At 46.6% G+C, this 19417-nt stretch overlaps 1 protein-coding gene across 2 annotated transcripts in view; it reads right to left on the bottom strand.

Moving 5' to 3' along the window:
* The window catches only part of Ccdc92b (coiled-coil domain containing 92B), a 33348-nt gene extending 21496 nt beyond the window's left edge, over positions 1–11852 (bottom strand). Inside the window, exons 1-2 of one of the 2 annotated variants that reach the window (XM_042282383.2) lie at positions 11687–11852; positions 2871–2982 (exon numbers count right to left, since the gene is read on the bottom strand). In XM_042282383.2, coding sequence (XP_042138317.2) covers positions 2871–2892 — 22 coding nt within the window. In that variant the 5' untranslated portion in view covers positions 2893–2982; positions 11687–11852. The remainder of the gene's footprint in view (positions 1–2870; positions 2983–11686) is intronic. The other variant, XM_076542881.1, reaches the window with a different exon arrangement.
* Positions 11853–19417: the final 7565 nt, after the last annotated feature.

Genomic DNA, 19417 nt, shown 5'->3' with positions numbered 1-19417 from the left:
GGTGGTTTTTTGGTTCTTTTAATGGGTTTTGGGTCTGGGATAATTTTCATTGTTTAGGGGGGTTGGTTACAAGTTGTTGTCAAGGGTTAGGAAAAAGGCTAAGCAAAGGAGATTAGATTTAAGGTTCTTGTTTAAAAAAAAAAAGAAAGAAAGAAAAGAAAAGAAAAAGATAATTACTAGTTTTAAATACTTTACAGTATTACCAACTATTAGGATATAAAGAAATGAAAGTTAGTAGTTATAGACATTACAATAGAAATTGTAGTCATATTAGATACGTTTTAAAAATTGAGCAGATATGTTTTAGACAGGTCATCTTCAAAGCCTTCAGAGATCTACCGAATATGGCATTTAAAATGTTTTAATAACTTAGAAATTTTTCTTTTTTGAGACATGTCGGCTCCTGGCAGTACCAATCTACTTCAGAGAAAATATGGGCATTGAAGAAACTGCATATGGAGTTAATTTTCATTGTGGCAAAAGTTAGCCACTGGACAACAAAGTATCCTCAAATCAACAGGACAAAATGGACAGACAGAACACGAAACAAAGGACTACCGATTCCTGCCAAAACAAGTGTGGTTATGGCTTTATCAGAAGGCATCTTCTGAGGCCAGGACAATATGGCACCATCCCTGAAGTGGCCTTCACAATCCGGAAAAGGTACAGTACCCTTTTCTTAGAAGGCAGCTGAACAGGCAGTGGGCCGATGGCTTCTGTTGTGCAATGGAACAGCAACTGAAAGCTCACGCCTCTCAATAGTAGACTGGCATTTAATAGAGGGATGTGGAGAAGAAGGGGATGCTGAGATGAAGCCATATATACACAGCCAAGAAGAATGGACAGCTGAATTCAAAAACCATCAACAATTTCCAGAATTTAAAATCCTGAATCATGACATGACACTAGTGGAATTCAGGTGTTTCTGGTACATGGACTGCTCTCACCCAGTGTGAGGTTGAACTGTTGACCTTGTGTACAACCTACTTCACAAATGAGTCTGTCAGATACGCTAAGCCTATAGGCTGAAGATGATGCCCCAACACTGCAGAGAAACCTCAGGTGACTGTCCAGGCAGCTGGCTGTTTCTGTCGACTCACAAAATTTTTGGAAGTTGCTTTTGTGCACTTCCTGTTTTTATTTTTGTTAGCTAATATTATTTCCTTCTTGGGTCTCTGAGGGAATTGAAGATTAGTTAGTTATAGTTGAAGATTAATTAGGATAGAAAGTGAATTAGATACATTTTGGACTTACTAAAATAGGATAGATAAGGGAATTATTTTCTCTGATTTGTCAAATACAAATGGACTAGACATCGTTTAGGTATTTGTTACTTGTATATATTGTATATAGTTATTGTACTTTTGTATATAGTTTTTCTTTTGTTAGTTATAACCTTTTGCCTTTTTTCTTTTTATTAAAATAGAAAAGGGGAAATGTGGTGATATTTTATTTGTACTGAAATGTGATTTTAATTTTATGTTAATAAATAAAGTTGCCCTGGGGTCAGAGCTATTAGAGCCATAGCAAGAGCATGGTGGTTAGAAGAGCTAGGTAGATTTCTGTGTGTTCAGGGATACAGCCAGTATTGGAGACATACGCCTTTAAGACCTGGAGGGCGGTACTTACAGGCAGTGATGAGGCAGTCATGTGGTTGGGTTTACAACCAATGAGAAGGCAGAACAGAAAGACTATTTAAACACAGACAAACAGGAAGTAGCTCTCTGTCGGGGAAGCTAGGAGCACTGCAGGAGGTAAGATTTTATCTCTGAGCTCTGACCTCTCGGCTTTCTCTTTTACATTGGCTCTGTGTTTCTTATTTTAATAAGACGATTGGTTACATCTACAGACTGCTCTTTCAGAGGACCTGGGTTCAATTCCCAGCACCCACATCGCAGCTCACAGTTGTTTGTAATTCCAGTTCCAGGGGACCTGACACCCTCAACACAGATATACAGACAGAACACCAATGAACATAAAATAAAAATAAAATTAAAAAGAGACACTACAATGCCGGGCGATGGTGGCGCACGCCTTTAATCCCAGCACTCGGGAGGCAGAGCCAGGCGGATCGCTGTGAGTTCGAGGCCAGCCTGGGCTACCAAGTGAGCTCCAGGAAAGGCGCAAAGCTACACAGAGAAACCCTGTCTCGAAAAACCAAAAAAAAAAAAAAAAAAAAAAAGAGACACTACAAAAAAATAAAATAAATAAATAAAAAGGACTGGAGAGATGGTTCAGTGGTTAAAAGCATTGGTTACTATTCCAGGACACCTGGATTTGTTTCCCAGCACCCAGGAGGCAGCTCACAACCATCTGCAACTCCAGTATCAGGGGATCTGGTGCCCTCTTCTCGCTTCCAGCCATACATACAGGGAAAGCACTCACATAAATTGTTGTTATTGTTGTTGTTTTTCTTTGAGAAAGGTTTCTCTGTGTAACAGTCCTGGCTGTCCTGGAACTCACTTCTGTAGATCAGGCTGGCCTCAAACTCACAGATCCGCCTGCCTCTGCCTCCCAAGTGCTGGGGTTAAAGGCGTCCACCACCAACACCCTACTCCATAAAATAAAATTTTAAAAAATTTTCAGTAGAGCCAGGTGGTAGTGGCACATGCCTCTAATCTCAGTACTCAGGAGTCAGGGCAGGAGGATTTCTGTGAGTTCGAGGCCAGTCTGGTCTACAAAGTGAATTTCATGATAGCCAGAGCTATTACATAGAGAAACCCTGTCTTGAAAACAAAAACCAACCAACTAACCAAACAAACAAATCAAAAAGATAAAAGTTCTTAGTACAGATAACTTAGTACAGTAACTCAGTATATACTCTTTTTTTTTTCCTTTCTCTGTTCATTTCTGTGAACAGGCTGTCTTACCTTGATCTACTATTTCATCCATTCATCCATCCATCCACCTATTCATCCTTCCATTCATCCATTTATGTCTACTCTTGCTGAAGCACAGGACACAGTAATAACAACAAAGCCCCTGCAATCATAAGATCAGAGAAGGAAGAAGAAAATCTATCAATCAACCAATCAAACAAATGAGATTAAGTATGTTACTACAATCTGTGAATGCTGCCGATCCAGGTGCTGGGATTAGGCACAGCCTTACACACGTAGGCAGGCACTATCAACCACTGAGCTGCATCCCTAGACCCATAAGACCTTCTTTAGGTTTGGGATTAAGGAAAGTCTGTTTAAGTGATTTTTTTAGGCTGAACTTTTTTTGTGACAGGAAAGAGCTTACATGTATGCCCCCAAATTTCCTAGCCTCTTGTGTTACATGCCATCTTGTATTAGCCCATCCCTCCTCTTGAGTGACGTGGGACTATGCAGGTGATGGAGTTGTACTCGGTGATTAACTCACATCAAAGGTGAGGGGTGCCAGGTGAGGTGGCACTCACCTGTGGTCCCAGCTACTGGGGTGACTGAAGTGGATCACGTGCGTCTCTGAGTTCTAGATGAGCCTGGGCACATAGGAAGAGCCCATCTCAAAGACCAAAGAAGCAGAGAGAGGAAAGTGTGGGGAAATGTGGCTAACAGGGAGGTAAATATGTTCAAATATGCATGGAAGAAAATGTTATCATGAAATCCCCGTTTTGTATTATTAATATGTGCTTAAAGATGGCAGGAGAAACTTCAACAGGACAAAACAACAAAAAATAAGATGAAAGTGTTTGCAGATGTAATTACAGTTTCCATTCAACTGACTTTGAATTCATTAAAATTATGAATATGAAGAGGACTGACCTATAAGATGAGCCATTCAAATAAACTCAGAATGGAAACCCCAGTTAAAACCCACCAGACTCCTGATCCTTAGACACAGTGAGTTACTAACTTCATTTATTCTTTAAAAAAATTTTTTTGGATTCATTCATTTTGTGTGTTTGTGCATGTGCATATCCCATGGTATATGAGTGGAGGTCAAGGGACAGTTGTGGGAGTTAGTTCTCCTCTCCCTCTCTTGGTTCTGGGATGGAATTCACGCTGGCAGGCTTGGCCACAAATCCCTTAACCTGGTGAGCCATCTTGCCAGTCTAACATTTTTCATTTATTTTAAAACATTTATGATGATGATTGTTATTATTGGTTTTGAGGGTCTTGCTATATCCCTGACAGGCTTCGTGTGCTCTATGTAGCTCAGACCAGCCACAAATTCATGGCAATCCTCCTGTCTCAGTTTCCTGAGTGCTGGGATTATAGGCATGAGGCCCCATACCCTGATTGATCGATCTATTTATGTATCTACCTACCTACATTCCCACCTACCTACCTACCTACCTACCTACCTACCTACCTACCTACCTACCTACCTACCTTTCTTTCTTTCTTTCTTTCCTTCTTTCTTTCTTTCTTTCTTTCTTTCTTTCTTTCTTTCTTTCTTTCTTTCTTTCTTTCTTTCTTTCTTTCTTTCTTTCTTTCTATCTATCTATCTATCTATCTATCTATCTATCTATCTATCTATCTATCTAATTAGCAGTGCTAGAACACAAAATCTAGGAGTCATGCATACTGGGCGAGTACTCTACCAACTAAGCTACATCCTCAGGCCCTATGATTTACAGTGTGTGTCTGTGTGTTCATGAGTGCATTTGTGTATGGGTACATGTGTATGTCTGCTCACGTGTGTGGGGGCCAGAGGTCAACCTCCAGCATTGTTCCTCAGGCACCATACACCTTTTGAAGACAGGGTCTCTCAGTAGCTTGGGGCTCACTGATTAGGTGAGGCTGTCTGGTCACTGAGCCCAAGGGACCTATGTGTCTACATCCAGCACTGGGATGACAAGTATGTGTTGGATACACTGGTTCTAGGGATTACATTCAGGTCCTTAGACTGAGCTATCTTCTCAGCTCTGAAATGCAGATTTTTTCAAAAATTAATTATGAGCCGGGCATGGTGGCCTATGCCTTTAATCCCAGCATTTGGGAGGCAGAGGCAGGCCTCTGAGTTCGAGGCCAGCCTGTTCTACAGAGCAAGTTTCAGGACAGCCAGAACTATAAAGAGAAATCCTGTCTTAAAAAACAACAACAACAAAAAAAAAACCAAATTAACTCATTCATTTTTTTTTTTTGTTTCTTTGGATAGGATCTCTCTACATAGCCCTATCTATCCTGGAACTCACTCATTATATAGACTAGGTTGACTCCAAACTCACAGAGATCCACTTGCCTCTGCCTCCTGAGTGGTGCTGGGATTAAAAGTCTGAAATGCAGTTAAAAAAAATTAAGTGTTTTTTGTTTTTTTAGAATTTCATACATGAGTGCTGTATTTACACCTTTTCACCTCTCACTACAAACAAACAAACAAAAACTTACTGAGACCATTTAGTGTTGCTCTTCCGTGTTTAGGACTGATCAGATCACTTGGGATTGGAGAATTTATCGGGGGGGGGGGGGGCATCAATAGAGATCGATTCTCGGCAGCCATCGATTGTCTGTGGCTGTTCATCTGGGGGTAGGTTCTTGAAGTTTTTTTTTTATTTTTATTTTTTTTAAAGAAAATCACTCTGGTTGAGAGCAGCAGCACATGCCTATATTCACAGCATTTAGGAGTCTGAGGTAGGAGCATCTTGAGTTGACTGCCAGCCTGTGCTAAACAGCACAATTATCCCAAATCATCATTTGGCATTATCTCCCTAGTCTGAGCCACCAACTTCCCTCTGGTCCCATTACAGTGCTCTGAGACCTGGCTTCTTGCTTCCACCCTGTCCCACTATTCTTCACTCTGGAGCCAACTCCCCTTTAGCAAACATATCTCCCTGTCCTTATCTCAAAACTCTCCAATGCCTCCCGTTACATCAAATCCCAAATTCTTTCTTTTTGAAAAAGATTTATCTTTAATTATGTGTATATGCATGTGTCTCTGTGCATGTGTGAGTGCAGATGCCTGTGGAGTCCAGAAGAGCCTGCCGGATGCCCTGCAGCTGGAGTAACAGGCGGTTGTGAGCTGTCAGATATGGGTACTGGGAACTAAACTTGGTATGGACTTTTACGGCTGGGCCATCTCTCTGGCATCCTTGTTTTGTTTTTTTTCCAAGACAAGATTTCTCTGTGTAGCCCTAGAACTCGAATTGTAGACCAGGCAAGCCTCAAACTCAGAGATCTGCCTGCCTCTGCCTCCGGAGTGCTGGTATTAACGGTGTGTGCCACCACCACCGAGATTTTTTTTAATTGCATTAATTTACTTGTTATACACGCCGCATCATGCATGAGGAGGTCAGAGGACAACTTGCTGGATGCTGATTCTGTCCTTCCACCACGAGGGGCCCAGGGCTTGATCTCAGGTTCTCAGTGCCTGCACCTGCTGAGCTCTCTCACTGGCCTGTTCTCCTTTTCTTGTTTTTAAGCCAGGGTCTTGCTTTGTAGCCCAGGATGGCCTTAAACGGTGATCTTCCTGCTTCTGCCCATGCAGTGCTGGGATGGTAGGTGTGCACCACCACACTGGGCAAAACCCAAGTCCTAACCAAGCTGCACAATCTGCCGCTGGTTTTCTTTGCTAGTCTCCTGTTCCCCCATGGATGGCCTCGTTGCTGCTCTAAGCATACTCGCCTGGGGTTCTCTGTATGAACTGTCTTCTCTGCCAGGAGTAACTTTTACCAGACTCACCTCAAGGCTCATTCCCTCCCTTCCATCATCCATTCAAATGTTGCTTCCTTGGGGCCTTTCTCTGATCACCCCCAAAATAAAAGGGCTCTCCTGCCAGTCACTCTCCACCCCCTTCCTCTGCACTCTTCTTTCACGAGGCTCCTGGCACACGGGTGTGCGGAGAGTTTGTTTACTGTCTGTTTCCCTCGCCAGACTGTCAGCAACAGAAGACAGTCTTTTGTTTCTGCCCAGTTCCCCAGTGCCTAGTACAGTATGTAGCAGACAGGAGTCACTCGGCAACTGCCTGCAGAATGGATGAGTGGATGGATCTGGGGGAGTTCGTAGACTGATGGCAGGGCAGATTCACTAGATCAAGACAGGCGCTATCAGATTTGACATCCCCAAGGGTCCTCAAAGAAGGAGAAATAGATGTCAGGTGGACACCTAATACTCTGGGGCCTGATGTAGGGGAACCAGATGAGTTGTAGGCCTGTGAAACTGTATGTCTGTACTGGGAGGAAAGGGTTTGTGTGTACCTTAAGGAGTGCCCAAACACACATGTGTCAATGTCTGTGATTCTGAGGCCTCACACACGCTCTATCATGGAACAACATCTTAAGCTCCAGCTGTGTTTCTCAATCTCTTACATCTGTGTGGGTGCTGTGTGCATATCTGAAGGATGAGGGTGTGTGGGCCTACCCTAGGAGGAAGAGAGAAATGTCTATGAAGGGTGAAAGTCCTTCCCACACAGCCCTGGAGCCTGGACCCTGGCCATAGGAGAAGCTGAGCCAACCAGCTGTTTCTGCTCTTTCCCGGAGGGGCTCGACCATTCGCTTCCAACTAGGCAGGCTGCTCTTTCTTCTTAGGGCAGAAATTTGGGTCACACATGATTTTGGCAAGTTTTCATTCTTAGACATTACTGTGTGGATTGTTTGGGAAGGGGGAAGGGGAAGTGGGGCAGGGGGAACTAGGAGCAGCCGGAACTCTATGAGGCTGAGGAATCCCGGCGCGTCAGAAGGGCTGAGGCAGACAAATGGCAGGTTGTCACAACACACATGCAGTCCTAGAACCACCGGGCATCGGAAGCTGTGTCCTAGATGTGGTTTAGCCAGGCGGCGGCAGCTGCAGGGCTGTCACTGCCAGCTCCCCCTGGTCCCAGAGGCTGAGTCTCTCATCCTTTTCCTCTGTCCATGGTCCTGGCCACCGCAAAGTCTGCCTTGATTCTCTACCCCTGTTACTCTTAGTTCTTTCCTATGTTAGTTTTGTAGCTTGATGGGGGGGGGGGGGGGGAGAGACAAAAAAGTCCATTAACAACAACAAATCACCAAATGGCTGGAAAGATGGCTCAGCGGGTAAAGGGGCCTGTGACCAGGTTTGTTGAAATGAGTACAAGACCTGGGATCAGCGTGGTAGGAGAGAACCCACTCCCACAAGTTGTTCATTGATGTCCACATGCATGTCATCGCATGCACACACATGTACCCTGAACACAAATTAAATACAACAAGCTGGGCGGTGGTGGCACATGCCTTTAATCCCAGCACTTGGGAGGCAGAGGCAGGCGGATCTTTGTGAGTTCGAGGCCAGCCTGGTCTAGAGAGTGAGATCCAGGAAAAGCTAAACAGAGAAACCCTGTCTTGAAAAACAAAAAAACCAAAAAACAATAAACAAATACAACAAAAATGTAGTCTTAAAAAAAAAACTCACCCAGAATTAAAAAAGGACCTGTAGCATAAAGTTTATAGTTAATTCCAAATACTGTTGACACACATCTCATGGGTCTGAAAGGTACAAATATCTCTTCCTTTTGGAAGGGTTGGTAGAAAAGGCTCTGATCCTCAAGACCTCAGCCATCAGCCAAGCAGCTGGCACAGGAACCTGCTGGTCCTGGCACAATTCTGATTTAAAAAATTTTTTAGAATTTTATTTATTTATTTATTTATTTGTGCATGTGGCTCTGCACACCAGAGCATGCATGTGGAAATCAGACGACAACCTGAGGGAATCAGTTCATGCAGTCTACTGTGTGGGTCCCAGGAGTGGAACTCAGGTCATCAGGCTTAGCAGCAAGCGCCCTTACCTGCTAAGCCATCTTACTGTCCCGACCAATTTTGTCTCTCTGAGGCCCGGCCTCCTGACTCTGGTGAGTAACTTAGGCCCTGCCAGTCTCTGGGTCTCCATTTCCCTTCCCATCTGCCCACAACTGACACAGGCATAGGGAACTTAGTCCTCTCTTCTCCTCAGTTCTTACAGTTATTTGGGTCGAACGTACCCGAGGAAGCAAAGAATCATGGTACTCTAGACTTGAGTCATCTCAGCCAACGGATTTCACTTTTTGCTCTGTAGGGCTCTAGAACTCAGCCATCTGAGGGGGGTTCATACTCCAGAGGGTAGGGTTGGTGGTTTTGCTCTTCTCTGTTTGCTTAGCATCCTCTTATATAGACCAGGCTGGCCTCCAGCTCACAGAGATCCGCTTATCTCTGCCTCCCAAGTGCTGGCATTAAAAGCATGTATGTGTCACCACACCTGGTGGGTTGGTGGCTTTGCTTTTAATGATCTTTTACTTTGAGAAAAGGTATTTCATTGTCCATGTGTGCACACATGTATGGTGTATATGTGTGTGAGTGCAGGGGCCCTCATGCTATGGTGAACATGTAGAGGTCAAAGGCCCACTTTTGGGGGTTGGTTCTCTCCTTCACTCTGGGATCTGGGATTAAACTCAGACCGTCATCTGAGTTTATATCCTGAGCCATCTCTCCAGCCCCCATTAGTGATCTTTTCTAGGGTAAACTTTCGCATAAGAAAAGGTGTCTGTTAACCAAAAGTTTGAAACTGGGGCCGGAGAGATTAAGAGCACTGGCTGCTTTTTCAGAGGTCCTGAGTTCAATTCCCAGCACCCACACCACGGCTCACAACCACTTGTAATGGGATCTGCTGCTCCCTTCTGGTGTGCAGTGAAGGTGTACATGCAGGCAGAACACTGTATACATAATAAATAAATAAATTTTATGTGAAATTATTTTTATTACTTACTTACTTTACTATTACTATTATTGTTGTTGTTGAAATGTTCTCACAATGTAGTCCAGGATAGACTGGAATGCACTATGTAACCCTGGCTGGCCTCCGACTGAGGGCAATTTTCCTGCCTTAATGTTAGGATTGCAGGCATATGCCACCATACGTGGGTGAGTTCGCAGTTTCCCTAAGATGTTTAAATCCCTCCTGGCCCCCACCTTTCAGCCTGCTCTATGTACCCCCCACCCCCAGTTCTTTTCGGCCCCACCCTTCCTTCAAGCCATCCTAGCAGCTTGGAGCCTCCTGCTTCAGATCACAGGGAGTTCTCAGTGCGCCTTGCCTCATGCTTTGACTGATGGTCTTGTCCCGGTTTCAATTTCGTTCTTTTTTTTTTTTTTTTTTTTTTTTTTTTTTTTTTTTGGTTTTTCGAGACAGGGTTTCTCTGTGTAGTTTTGCGCCTTTCCTGGAGCTCACTTGGTAGCCCAGGTTGGCCTCGAACTCACAGAGATCCGCCTGCCTCTGCCTCCCGAGTGCTGGGATTAAAGGCGTGCGCCACCACCGCCCGGCTCAATTTCGTTCTTAATGCTTCTTTTCTCTTTGGGCCTGAAAACATCTGTCTGGTCAACAAATATCTCTGTACCATTCTTAATGTTCTTTAAGAATGCATGGCACCTTGATTCTAGGGGAAGGCTAAACTTATTGTTGTTGTTGTTGTTGTTGTTCTTATAGCCGGAGCAGATCTATGAGCTGGGAGAGGCAGAGTAATGAACAAGTAAATAAAGGAATCCATACGTTCGAGTTCTTTATTTTTCTTAGTCATTATTCCTCTTCATCCTCTGACTCAGAGCCCCGGGGCAAGAGGAGAGCAGATCCCAGAAGCCTTCTCAAGCCCAGGCCTGAAGGCACAGGCAGGGACACTAACTCACACACGGCTCAGCACCATTGCCAGCATTTGACACACGAACTTATCGCACCCTACACTGGCGGTCCTATTCGTACATCCACTCCAGGGATGAAGAAACAGGACCTCAGAGAGGCAGAGCCCTTTGCCTGGTATACACAACTGTAGTGTGTAGATGCTCACTCTGGAACTCAGAGCCTCTCACAAGGCAACCACACTTTTACCTCTGCAGGCTAAACTCCATTTTTTGGATGCTACCTCTTGCTCTCAAGATGAATTCTCCCTGTAGCCATGGCCATCCCCTCGATTTCTACACCCCACCCAGTTTCTGTCTCCTGAAATCTGATCTCTCCTTGTGTCTTGTCGTCTTCTTCCCGGCTGTTTGGACTCTGGGAATCCCTTGCAAGAAACAAACCACACAGCCAATAGTGGAGCAGAGAGAATGAATTGAATCTTACTGGGAATCACCAGGGCAAGTAAGTACACGTATTAAAAAATAATTACTCTGCCACCCCCACTAAGTCCTTGGCTCTCCTGAGGACGAGTCTGGAACCAAGATTTGGCCTTTGACAAATGTCTGGGACTCTGTCTGCAAGGTGGAGGCTGGTGGCGGTGCCACGTTCTCCAGGGACCTGTGATCCTCCTCACTCCCGAGTCCCTCCTCCCAAACAACCCTCAACTCTGGCTCCTCGCTCCACTTAAGATCCCACAACCCCAACCTCATCATTACTGAGGATTCAGGTACGTAGGAATGGGGTGTCGGGAAAAAATGAACCCCCCCTTTCACTTGATGTTCTGCAGTTTGTGCCTCGAATTTGACTCCAGAGTCGGCTGGGGCGCTCGCGGGGGAGGGGGTTTGAGGGATATGGATGAATACCACCGAGCATAGGGAAGAGCGGGACCAGCCAGGACACGAAGAGCAGGCAGAACGGCGCGAGTGGTGGGAAGCGGGAGGCGGTGGTGCGGACTGCTTTGGACTCCCCGCCAGCACCGGGAAGGGCCCGGGTCTAGCGGCGGAGGACAACTTCTGCCAGCAGCCCGCGTCCTGCCCGCCTCCCGCGCGCTGCAGTGCCCGGCCCCGCGCAGCCCTCCCGGTGGAACCTGAGCTCTGGCGCTCCCTTCATCACCCCGGCTACCCGGCCAGCGCCCACCCTCGACGACCACCGCCCAGCCTCCTCACCTGCGGACCCGAGGGAGCCGGCGGGCCGGGCCCGGGCCTCGCTGGGTCTCGGGAAAGATCTTCCCCCGCGCTAGCTGCGCTCAGGGATCCGCAGAGCGCGGCCCGGCTGCGGCGCCATCAGCTGCTGCGAGGCTGTGGGGCGCGGGGGCCGGGGCTCCGGGGGGCTCCGGGGCGCAGAAGCAGGGGGCCCGGGGCGGGCTCCGGGCGTAAACACCCAGCAACGTGACCGGAACTGGCGAACGAGCTGGAGGGGGCGGGGGGCGGGAGAGATAAGGGGGAAGGGAGGGGACCTGGGGCGCGCGGGGAGGGGCCGTGGGCGGGGCGGGGGGAGGGGAGGCTGGCGGCTGGGGCGGGGGAGGGGGAACCCCGGGACCACGGGGGGAGCCCCGGGAGCCGGACCTCCGCACCCTGCGGGCAGCCGAATCCTCTGAGCAGCCCTGGCTGGGAGCTGAGGAGGGAACCGGACACCGCAGGCGACTAGGCGAACCGGGACTCGGCGACTGATCAGCACCGCGGACAGCGCCCAGGCCCGCAGGCCGGGATCCGCTCCGCCCCTCTAGGAGAGGCAGCCTCCCAGGAAAGGGATAGGATACCCTCGAGCTGCTAGCGGGCGAATCTGGAAATCTGCTCCTGGGCTAGGCGGCAGCAAGGCTGTGCTAGACCTCTCACTAGTTTTGTGACCTTGGGTGAGTCACCTCACCTCGTTTATGATAGTACCCAGAACCAAGAGAAGATCCCTTATAAACTCTAAAGTCCCTGAAATGTGTCAGGAGTTGATGATGTTGAGCCGTTTTTTGTTTTGTTTTGTTTTTCGGTAAATAGGAGGTTTCTAGAGTTACTCTGCTCACCTTATAGTTCTGGCTCCATCAGCATCTTTTTCTTCCCTAGGCCGATGATGGTGTATGGAGTGCACCTTTGGGTGGTTTCGAGAATTAAATGGGTTAGTACCCGTACAAGGCTTACTACAGGGGTGAGGGATCATTAGACATCTGTATGCGCGATGGTGGATGGCAAGAAATCAGGTGCTCTGGGAGGCAGGTGGCTCCAAGCTCCCAGTGGCAACTCACTTCCATCACTACCTTGTCACGCTGAAGCTCGTGGTTTCAGGGACTTGGACCAAAAGACTGATCTGGATTTCCTCACTCCATTGCAAGCCAAATATTTGCTTGAGCCAAATTTCCAGAAGGCCTTAAGTTTTTTTTTTTTGTTTTTTTTTTTTGGGGGGGGGGGGGCGGGGAGGGCAAAGTCTCACTATGTAGCTCTAGCTGGGTTGGAACTTTCTTGCTTTGTAGACCAGGTTGGCCTTGAAATCGCATAGATACTCATGCCTCTGCTTCCTGAGCTATGCACCACCATGCCCAGATTTCTTCTTTTCCTCTTATTCCTCTTCCTTCCGCTTTCTCTTCCTCCTCCTCCTCCTCTTACTCCTCCTCCTCCTTCATCCTTTTTTCAGGGTTTCTCTGTGTAGCCCTGGCTGTCCTGGAATTCACTGTGTAGACCAGACTGGCCAGGAACCTGGAGATCTGCCTGCCTCTGCCTCCCCAGTGCTGGAATTAAAAGCATGTGCCATCACCTGGCCCTCCTTTTCTTTTAAATAAGGTCTTGCTTTGCCACTTGGTGCAAACTGACCTTGAACTCACTCCATAGCTTGGACTGGCCTTAAGCTCCCAATTCTGGCTTAGCCTCTGGAGTGTTGGGGTCACATGCATACACCACCACACCCAGCTCTCTTGTAAATCTCTGAGACTTAACTGGACTTGGATGTCGATGAATAAAAACTTTAGCTTCTCTTGGCAGATTCTAAGCCTCAAAGAGTTGAAAGTCTTCGCTGTTTTGACTGGCAGTTGGTATTTGATAGGTGTTTGTATCTTGTTCAAAGCCCTGTATGAGCCCCAGCTTGAAGCTCTGCTACAGGTTGGTCTTTTTCAATCTGCCTAAGAAAATCCCAGGATGGAAGGTCAGCCTGGTCCTGTTCTCCTGTTCTCAATTACTTATTGCCTTTTTTTTTAAGTGGGGGAGGGTGTTTTGACACAGGGTTTCACTGTGTAGCCCTGGCTCTCTTGGAACTCAATCTGTAGACCAGGCTGGCCTTGAACTCAGAGATTCACCTGCTTCTGCCTCCCAAATGCTAGGATTAAAGGTGTGCGCCACCACTGCCAGGCTCCTTACTGTCTTTACTGGACAGCATTACTGAGCTGTGATGGTCTCCCATAGGGAAATGAGTTCTGATAAACCAGCTAATGCCTCAGTTGTATGAGGCATCAGAATGACAAAGGATGCTTTGTGTCTCCAGAAGACACGGTATGAAAGAGTCTGAAACCCTGATGCTAGCTCTGCTACCAGCTAGCTGAATAATTCTAGAAAACTCGTAGCCTCTCTGAGCACCTCCTTCTCCTCTTCTTGTTTTTTGTTTTGTTTTGTTTTGTTTTTTTTGAGACAGGGTCTGACCTAGAAGCTCAAATTGATCCTGAACTTGTGGTAATTGTACCTCAGCTCTGGATTACTGGAATTATGTAATCTGGGATTACAATCATGAGCCACCATCTCCTCCTGAACTGTATTTCTTCAATAAGTTGGGAAGAACAACATCTATCAGCAAGATCCTTATAAAAGTATCTCAAGAGATGGCTGGAGAGATGGCTCAGTGGTTAGGAGTGCTGGCTGCTCTTCCAGAAGACCCTGGTTTGATTCCCAGCACCCACATGGCAGTTTACAATGATCTGTAACTCTAGTTCCAGGGGATCTGATGCCCTCCTTTGGCCTCCCCAGGCACTAGGTAGGCATGCACATGGTGCACAGACATACTGAAGGCAAAACACTCATACACATAAAATAAAAATAAAAATTTAAGGTGCTGGAGAAATGGTTCAGTGATTAAGAACATTGACTGATCTTCCAGGGGACCCAGGTTCAGTTCCTAGCATCTACATGGCAGTTCACAACTACCTATAACTCCTTCTGAATATCATTGGCACTAGGCATGCAAGTGGCACACACACACACACACACACACACACACACACACACACACACACACACTCGAACAAAACACCCATACACATAAAATGAAATAAACAAAAATTTTAAAGTGTTGTGAGGTTCAAATGAAGTGTGTGTGTGTGTGTGTGTGTGTGTGTGTGTGTGTGTGTGTGCAGTGTTGGTGGATAGGATTGCCATGATCAATTCCCAGATGTTCTTCTCCTTGTCCTGGATAAAGGTGAGTCCTGGGACTCTGGCAGCTAAAACATTCAGCAGCTAAAACAAACAGCCGTAGAAGCTGGTCTGAGTGGTGACCTTCTCCACAGAGGCTGCAATCTTGGGACAAGAAATACTGCTTATAGTGTCCTGTGCCCAATCAAGCTCTCTGCTGGATATGAAAGTCCTCTACAGTTGCCCTCTGGAAACCTGCAATACATTTGCCTGCAAAATATTTACCAGAAAAGTGATAAGTAATGTGTAAGAGCACCCAATTAGCAGTGCCTCAACAAGGCAGGCACTGAGCCAGTGGAGCAGGAAGCCACCATGGAAGAACTAGGGCCTGGGCTCTGGGACTGGGTTTCTTAGAGCCATGTCCTTGGAGGAGCTGTAGAAACGTCAGTTTTTACACAGAGCAATACAGCAAAGCTGTGTACACAGCAGTGTGTCTAAGGTTGGAGGAGACCTGGAAACATCATGAAAAGGGACACTGAGATGATGGTGTCCACAGCACCAGTCATAGTAATGATAAACATTTATGGAGTGCTTTGTGTGTGCCAGAGATTTTTGTTAAATACTGTTTAATATTTTTTTCTATTTTTGAAGTTAAGTGTGTAGCAAAGTAAAAGAAAAAGCACACACACAATACATATATGTATATATATAGATACATATATGTATATATACATATACATGTATATATATATCACCTTAGAGCAGCCATTATTTTGAGTGAGGCACTTTATCTACACAATTTCACCTGAGGATTCCTGTTGCAAAGGTAATTTCTATTTGTAGGGAAGAGAAAATAACACAGTTGGGAAGGAGCAGAGTCAGGTTTACAGCCCTGGTCCATCTAGTGTCATGGTAAGTAAGCTTGCAACCACCTCATTATCTCTCAGAGAGCTGAACCCAGCTGTAACTGAAAGCACCCTAGCGGTGATGGGCCAAGTGTGCGAAGACCTGAATGCACCTCAGCTCTGACTTTCCCAAGTCTCTGGTCCGTCTTTTGTTTTTGTTGTTGTTGTTTCTGTTTTTCGAGACAGGGTTTCTCTGTGTAGTTTTGGTGCCTGTCCTGGATCTCACTCTGTAGACCAGGCTGGCTCACAGAGATCGGCCTGGCTCTGCCTCCGAAGTACTGGGATTAAAGGTGTGCACCACTGCTGCCCGGCGGCGGAGGCAAGGTCTTCTTATTGAACCTGGTGCTCATTGTTACACTTAGACTGGCTGGCCATGGGGCCCCCAGGATCTGTCTTACTTCCCAGCACCGGGGTTATAGACATATACCACCACACCAGTTTTTACATGGAAGGCAGGAATCCAAACTCAGGCTCTCAGTCTTGTGCAGCAAACATTTGAGCCACTGAGCCATCTCTCCAGTCCCTGATTGCTGGAGACTTGCTATGTCCAAGACACCTAATGGTTTTTTTTTTTAACAAAGAAGGTAGAGTCTGTAATTTCACCATCCAGGTAATATATATGATTATATACATATTGTAGATAGTTATTTTGTGTGCCTGCATATATATATATATATATATTCATGTGTATAGATGTACATTGTATGGAGACCAGAGGAGGAAGTTGGGTGTCCTGTTCTAACACTGTCGGCCTCATTCTCTTGAGGCAGGGTTACTCACCGAATCTACAGCTCAGTTAGCAACCAGTAACTCCCAGTGATCCCCCTGTCTCTGCAGTCCTATTGCCAACCCAACCATACCCACCTTTTTAAGTGGATTCTGAAGATTTGAATTCAGGTCCTCATGCTCCCAAACTCCTAAACACCACCCCCCCCAGACAGGGTTTCTCTGTCTACCCCTGGTTGCCCTAGAATTCACTCTGTAAAACAGGCTGGCCTCAGATTCAGAGATCTGCCTGCCTCTGTCTCTGGAGACTAGGATTCAAGGTGTCCTCCGTCACTGCCTGGTTCCCAAGTCCCAATTAAAACAACAACAGCAACAACAACAAAACCCTCAAAAAGTAGGATATGCTCACTGGTTGGTGGCAGACATCTTTAATTCCAGTACTTGGGAGGCAGAGGCAAGCAGATCTCTGAATTTGATTGAGGCCAGCCTTGTCTACAGAGTGAGTTCCAGGACAACCAAGGCTACACAGAGAAACCTTGTCTCAAAAATCAAAACAAAACCAATCAAACAAACAAAAAAGACATGCTTATATTTAAAAACTAAAAAATTCCGTCTTCCTTCATCTTTAATTTCTCTTCCCAAAGTTTTGCTTGCCATTTCCCCTCTCCTTTCTTTTGGAGACAGGGTTTCTTGCACCCCAGGCTGGCCTCTAACTCACTATGTAGCTGAGGATAACCTCGAATTTCTGATCCCCCTGTCCCCACTTCCCAATGCTGGGATTACATGCATGAACCACGGTGCCCCATTTTATGCAGTACTAGAGACTGAACCCAGGGCTTTGTATATGCCAGACAAGAACTCTACCAAATTGAGCTATATCCCCAACTCTTTTTGTTCGACATGGGGTCTCTCACCACAGCCCAGGCGGATCTAGAACTCACTAAGTAGCCCAGACTGGCCCCAAACTCAAGGCAATCAGCTCACCTGTGCTGAGATTACAGCGTAACCACATTCGCACCCAACAAACACGCACTCTCAACTCCACTTTGGAGGTGATTTTAGACTTCCCCTTCGGTTTCCTTGGTCTGCATGTTAATTTCACTGGATAAGATTAAAGAAAGGTTGCTTAGAAGGAATTGTCAGCCCCATGCCAGCACTCCAGCTCCAAAGCACTGTTTTTTTTTTTTTTTCCTTCTCTCCCTGCTGCATTTACAGGTGGGGGTGGGGCTTCCTGCCTTCCTGCTTTGTTGAGATGCTGTGGAAAGCCTAGGTGGGGGTCCTTAGGATTTATGGAATCTTGGTTGTTTTTTTTTTTTTTTTTTTTTTTTTTTTTTTAAAAGTGTTTCTGTATCATCCAGGCTGGCTTTGAACTTCTGGGCTTAAACTGGTCTTCTGCTTTAGTCTTCTGAACACCCACGATTGCAGGCACATGCTATCAAGCCCACTTCTGTAATTTTGTTTTTTATTGAACAGTGGAGAAGGCATATATGGACAGAATGGCAAAGATCAGTAGCAGGTCAATTCCTGGAAATTTTGTTTGTATGAAACAGGGTCTCACTATGTAGACCAGGCTGGCCTTGAACTCACAGTGATCCCTCCTGTCTCTGCCTCCGGAGTGTTGAGATTGAAGGCATGCGCACTCATGCCCAGCTTTTCCTGGAAATTTTGTTTCTCCTCCTCTCCTTCTCTCCTTCCCTTCCTCTCTCCCTTTTGCCTGCTTCTGTCTCTCTCTGTCTCCCTGTCTCTGTCTCTCTGTCTCTCTGTCTCTTTCTCTTGTCTGATGTATCCCAGGCTGGTTTCAACTTAGACCCTGCTGTGTAGCTAAGGGTGACCCTGGATTTCTGAGCCTCCTCCCTCTGCCTCGGGTTTACAGGTGTGCACCACCCCGGAGAGCTGGCTTTGCATGTGTTGGCAAGCTCTGCTGAGCTCCGTCCTCTATGCCTCCATATGGGAAGTTTTCTCCATCGCTCCTGCACATAGACCCGTGTCTTCACAAGGAAGGCTAGGATCTCACAAGGGAGTCAGACTTTGTACTCCAACCTGCCCAGTTTCTCTCCTGTGAAGTGAAAGGGTTCCCCAGGCTGAAGGTGCGCTCTTGTAGTCCCAGCACTTGGAGGCTCAGGCAAGAGGATATTGCCGAGAGTTTGAGGCCAGCCTGGGCTACATAACAAGATACTTTCTTAGAAAACCAAAACAAGGGAAAGCTGAATTTGAATTGTCCTGATATGGGAAGCCAGTAAGTTGGGAAGACTCCCTGAATGTGTGCAATCCCATACACACACATTCTCTCCTCCTCTTTTCTCTCCTCCTCTTCCTCTTTGATAGGGACTGCCTGTTCCTTCTGGCCTTTTGTGACAGGTCTTATGTATATCAAGCTGGCCCTTTTCTGGCTTTGTAAGTGAGGGTGACCTTGAACTCCTGACCTTTCTGCCTCTACCCCCTGAGCCCTGGAATTACAGAATACCACCATCCCTGGCTCTACAGACCATTCTGAGCTCCTTTACACCAGGTTGGGGTTCCCTGGAGCCTCTGATCGGGTCAGCCAGGCTGGTCTCTGCTCTTCTCCAGCAATGAAAAGAATCTGGGGTGGATGGGAGGTTGACTGCTTGGGTGAGGCTGGACCTAGGGTGGGCAGTGTCTAGGCTGATGCCATGGTACTGTTTTAAAATTACTGCCGTATTACAGTATTTTAATCGTTCTCAGGGCACATCGGCTTTTATTTTAAGCTTTTAAGAGAGTTTAATTTCTTTTTATGTTTCATGTTTATGGTAAGTAGAAACTGTTTAAGGGGACAAAACACAGCGGGGCCAAAGGTCTCTGAGAACCTGACTCCTGGCTCGTTGCTCCAAAGAAACCTAGATATTCAGCGGGGTGAGGAAAAGAGGCGAAGGAGGCTGGGCGGTCCGGCGCGCTGCTGCAGAGAAGCGCGGTGACCCAGTCGGGCGACTGA

The sequence above is a fragment of the Peromyscus maniculatus genome, chromosome 8 (genome assembly GCF_049852395.1).
Source record: "Peromyscus maniculatus bairdii isolate BWxNUB_F1_BW_parent chromosome 8, HU_Pman_BW_mat_3.1, whole genome shotgun sequence".
Lineage (NCBI taxonomy): Eukaryota > Metazoa > Chordata > Mammalia > Rodentia > Cricetidae > Peromyscus > Peromyscus maniculatus.
This window is presented reverse-complemented; position numbering and strand designations above follow the sequence as displayed.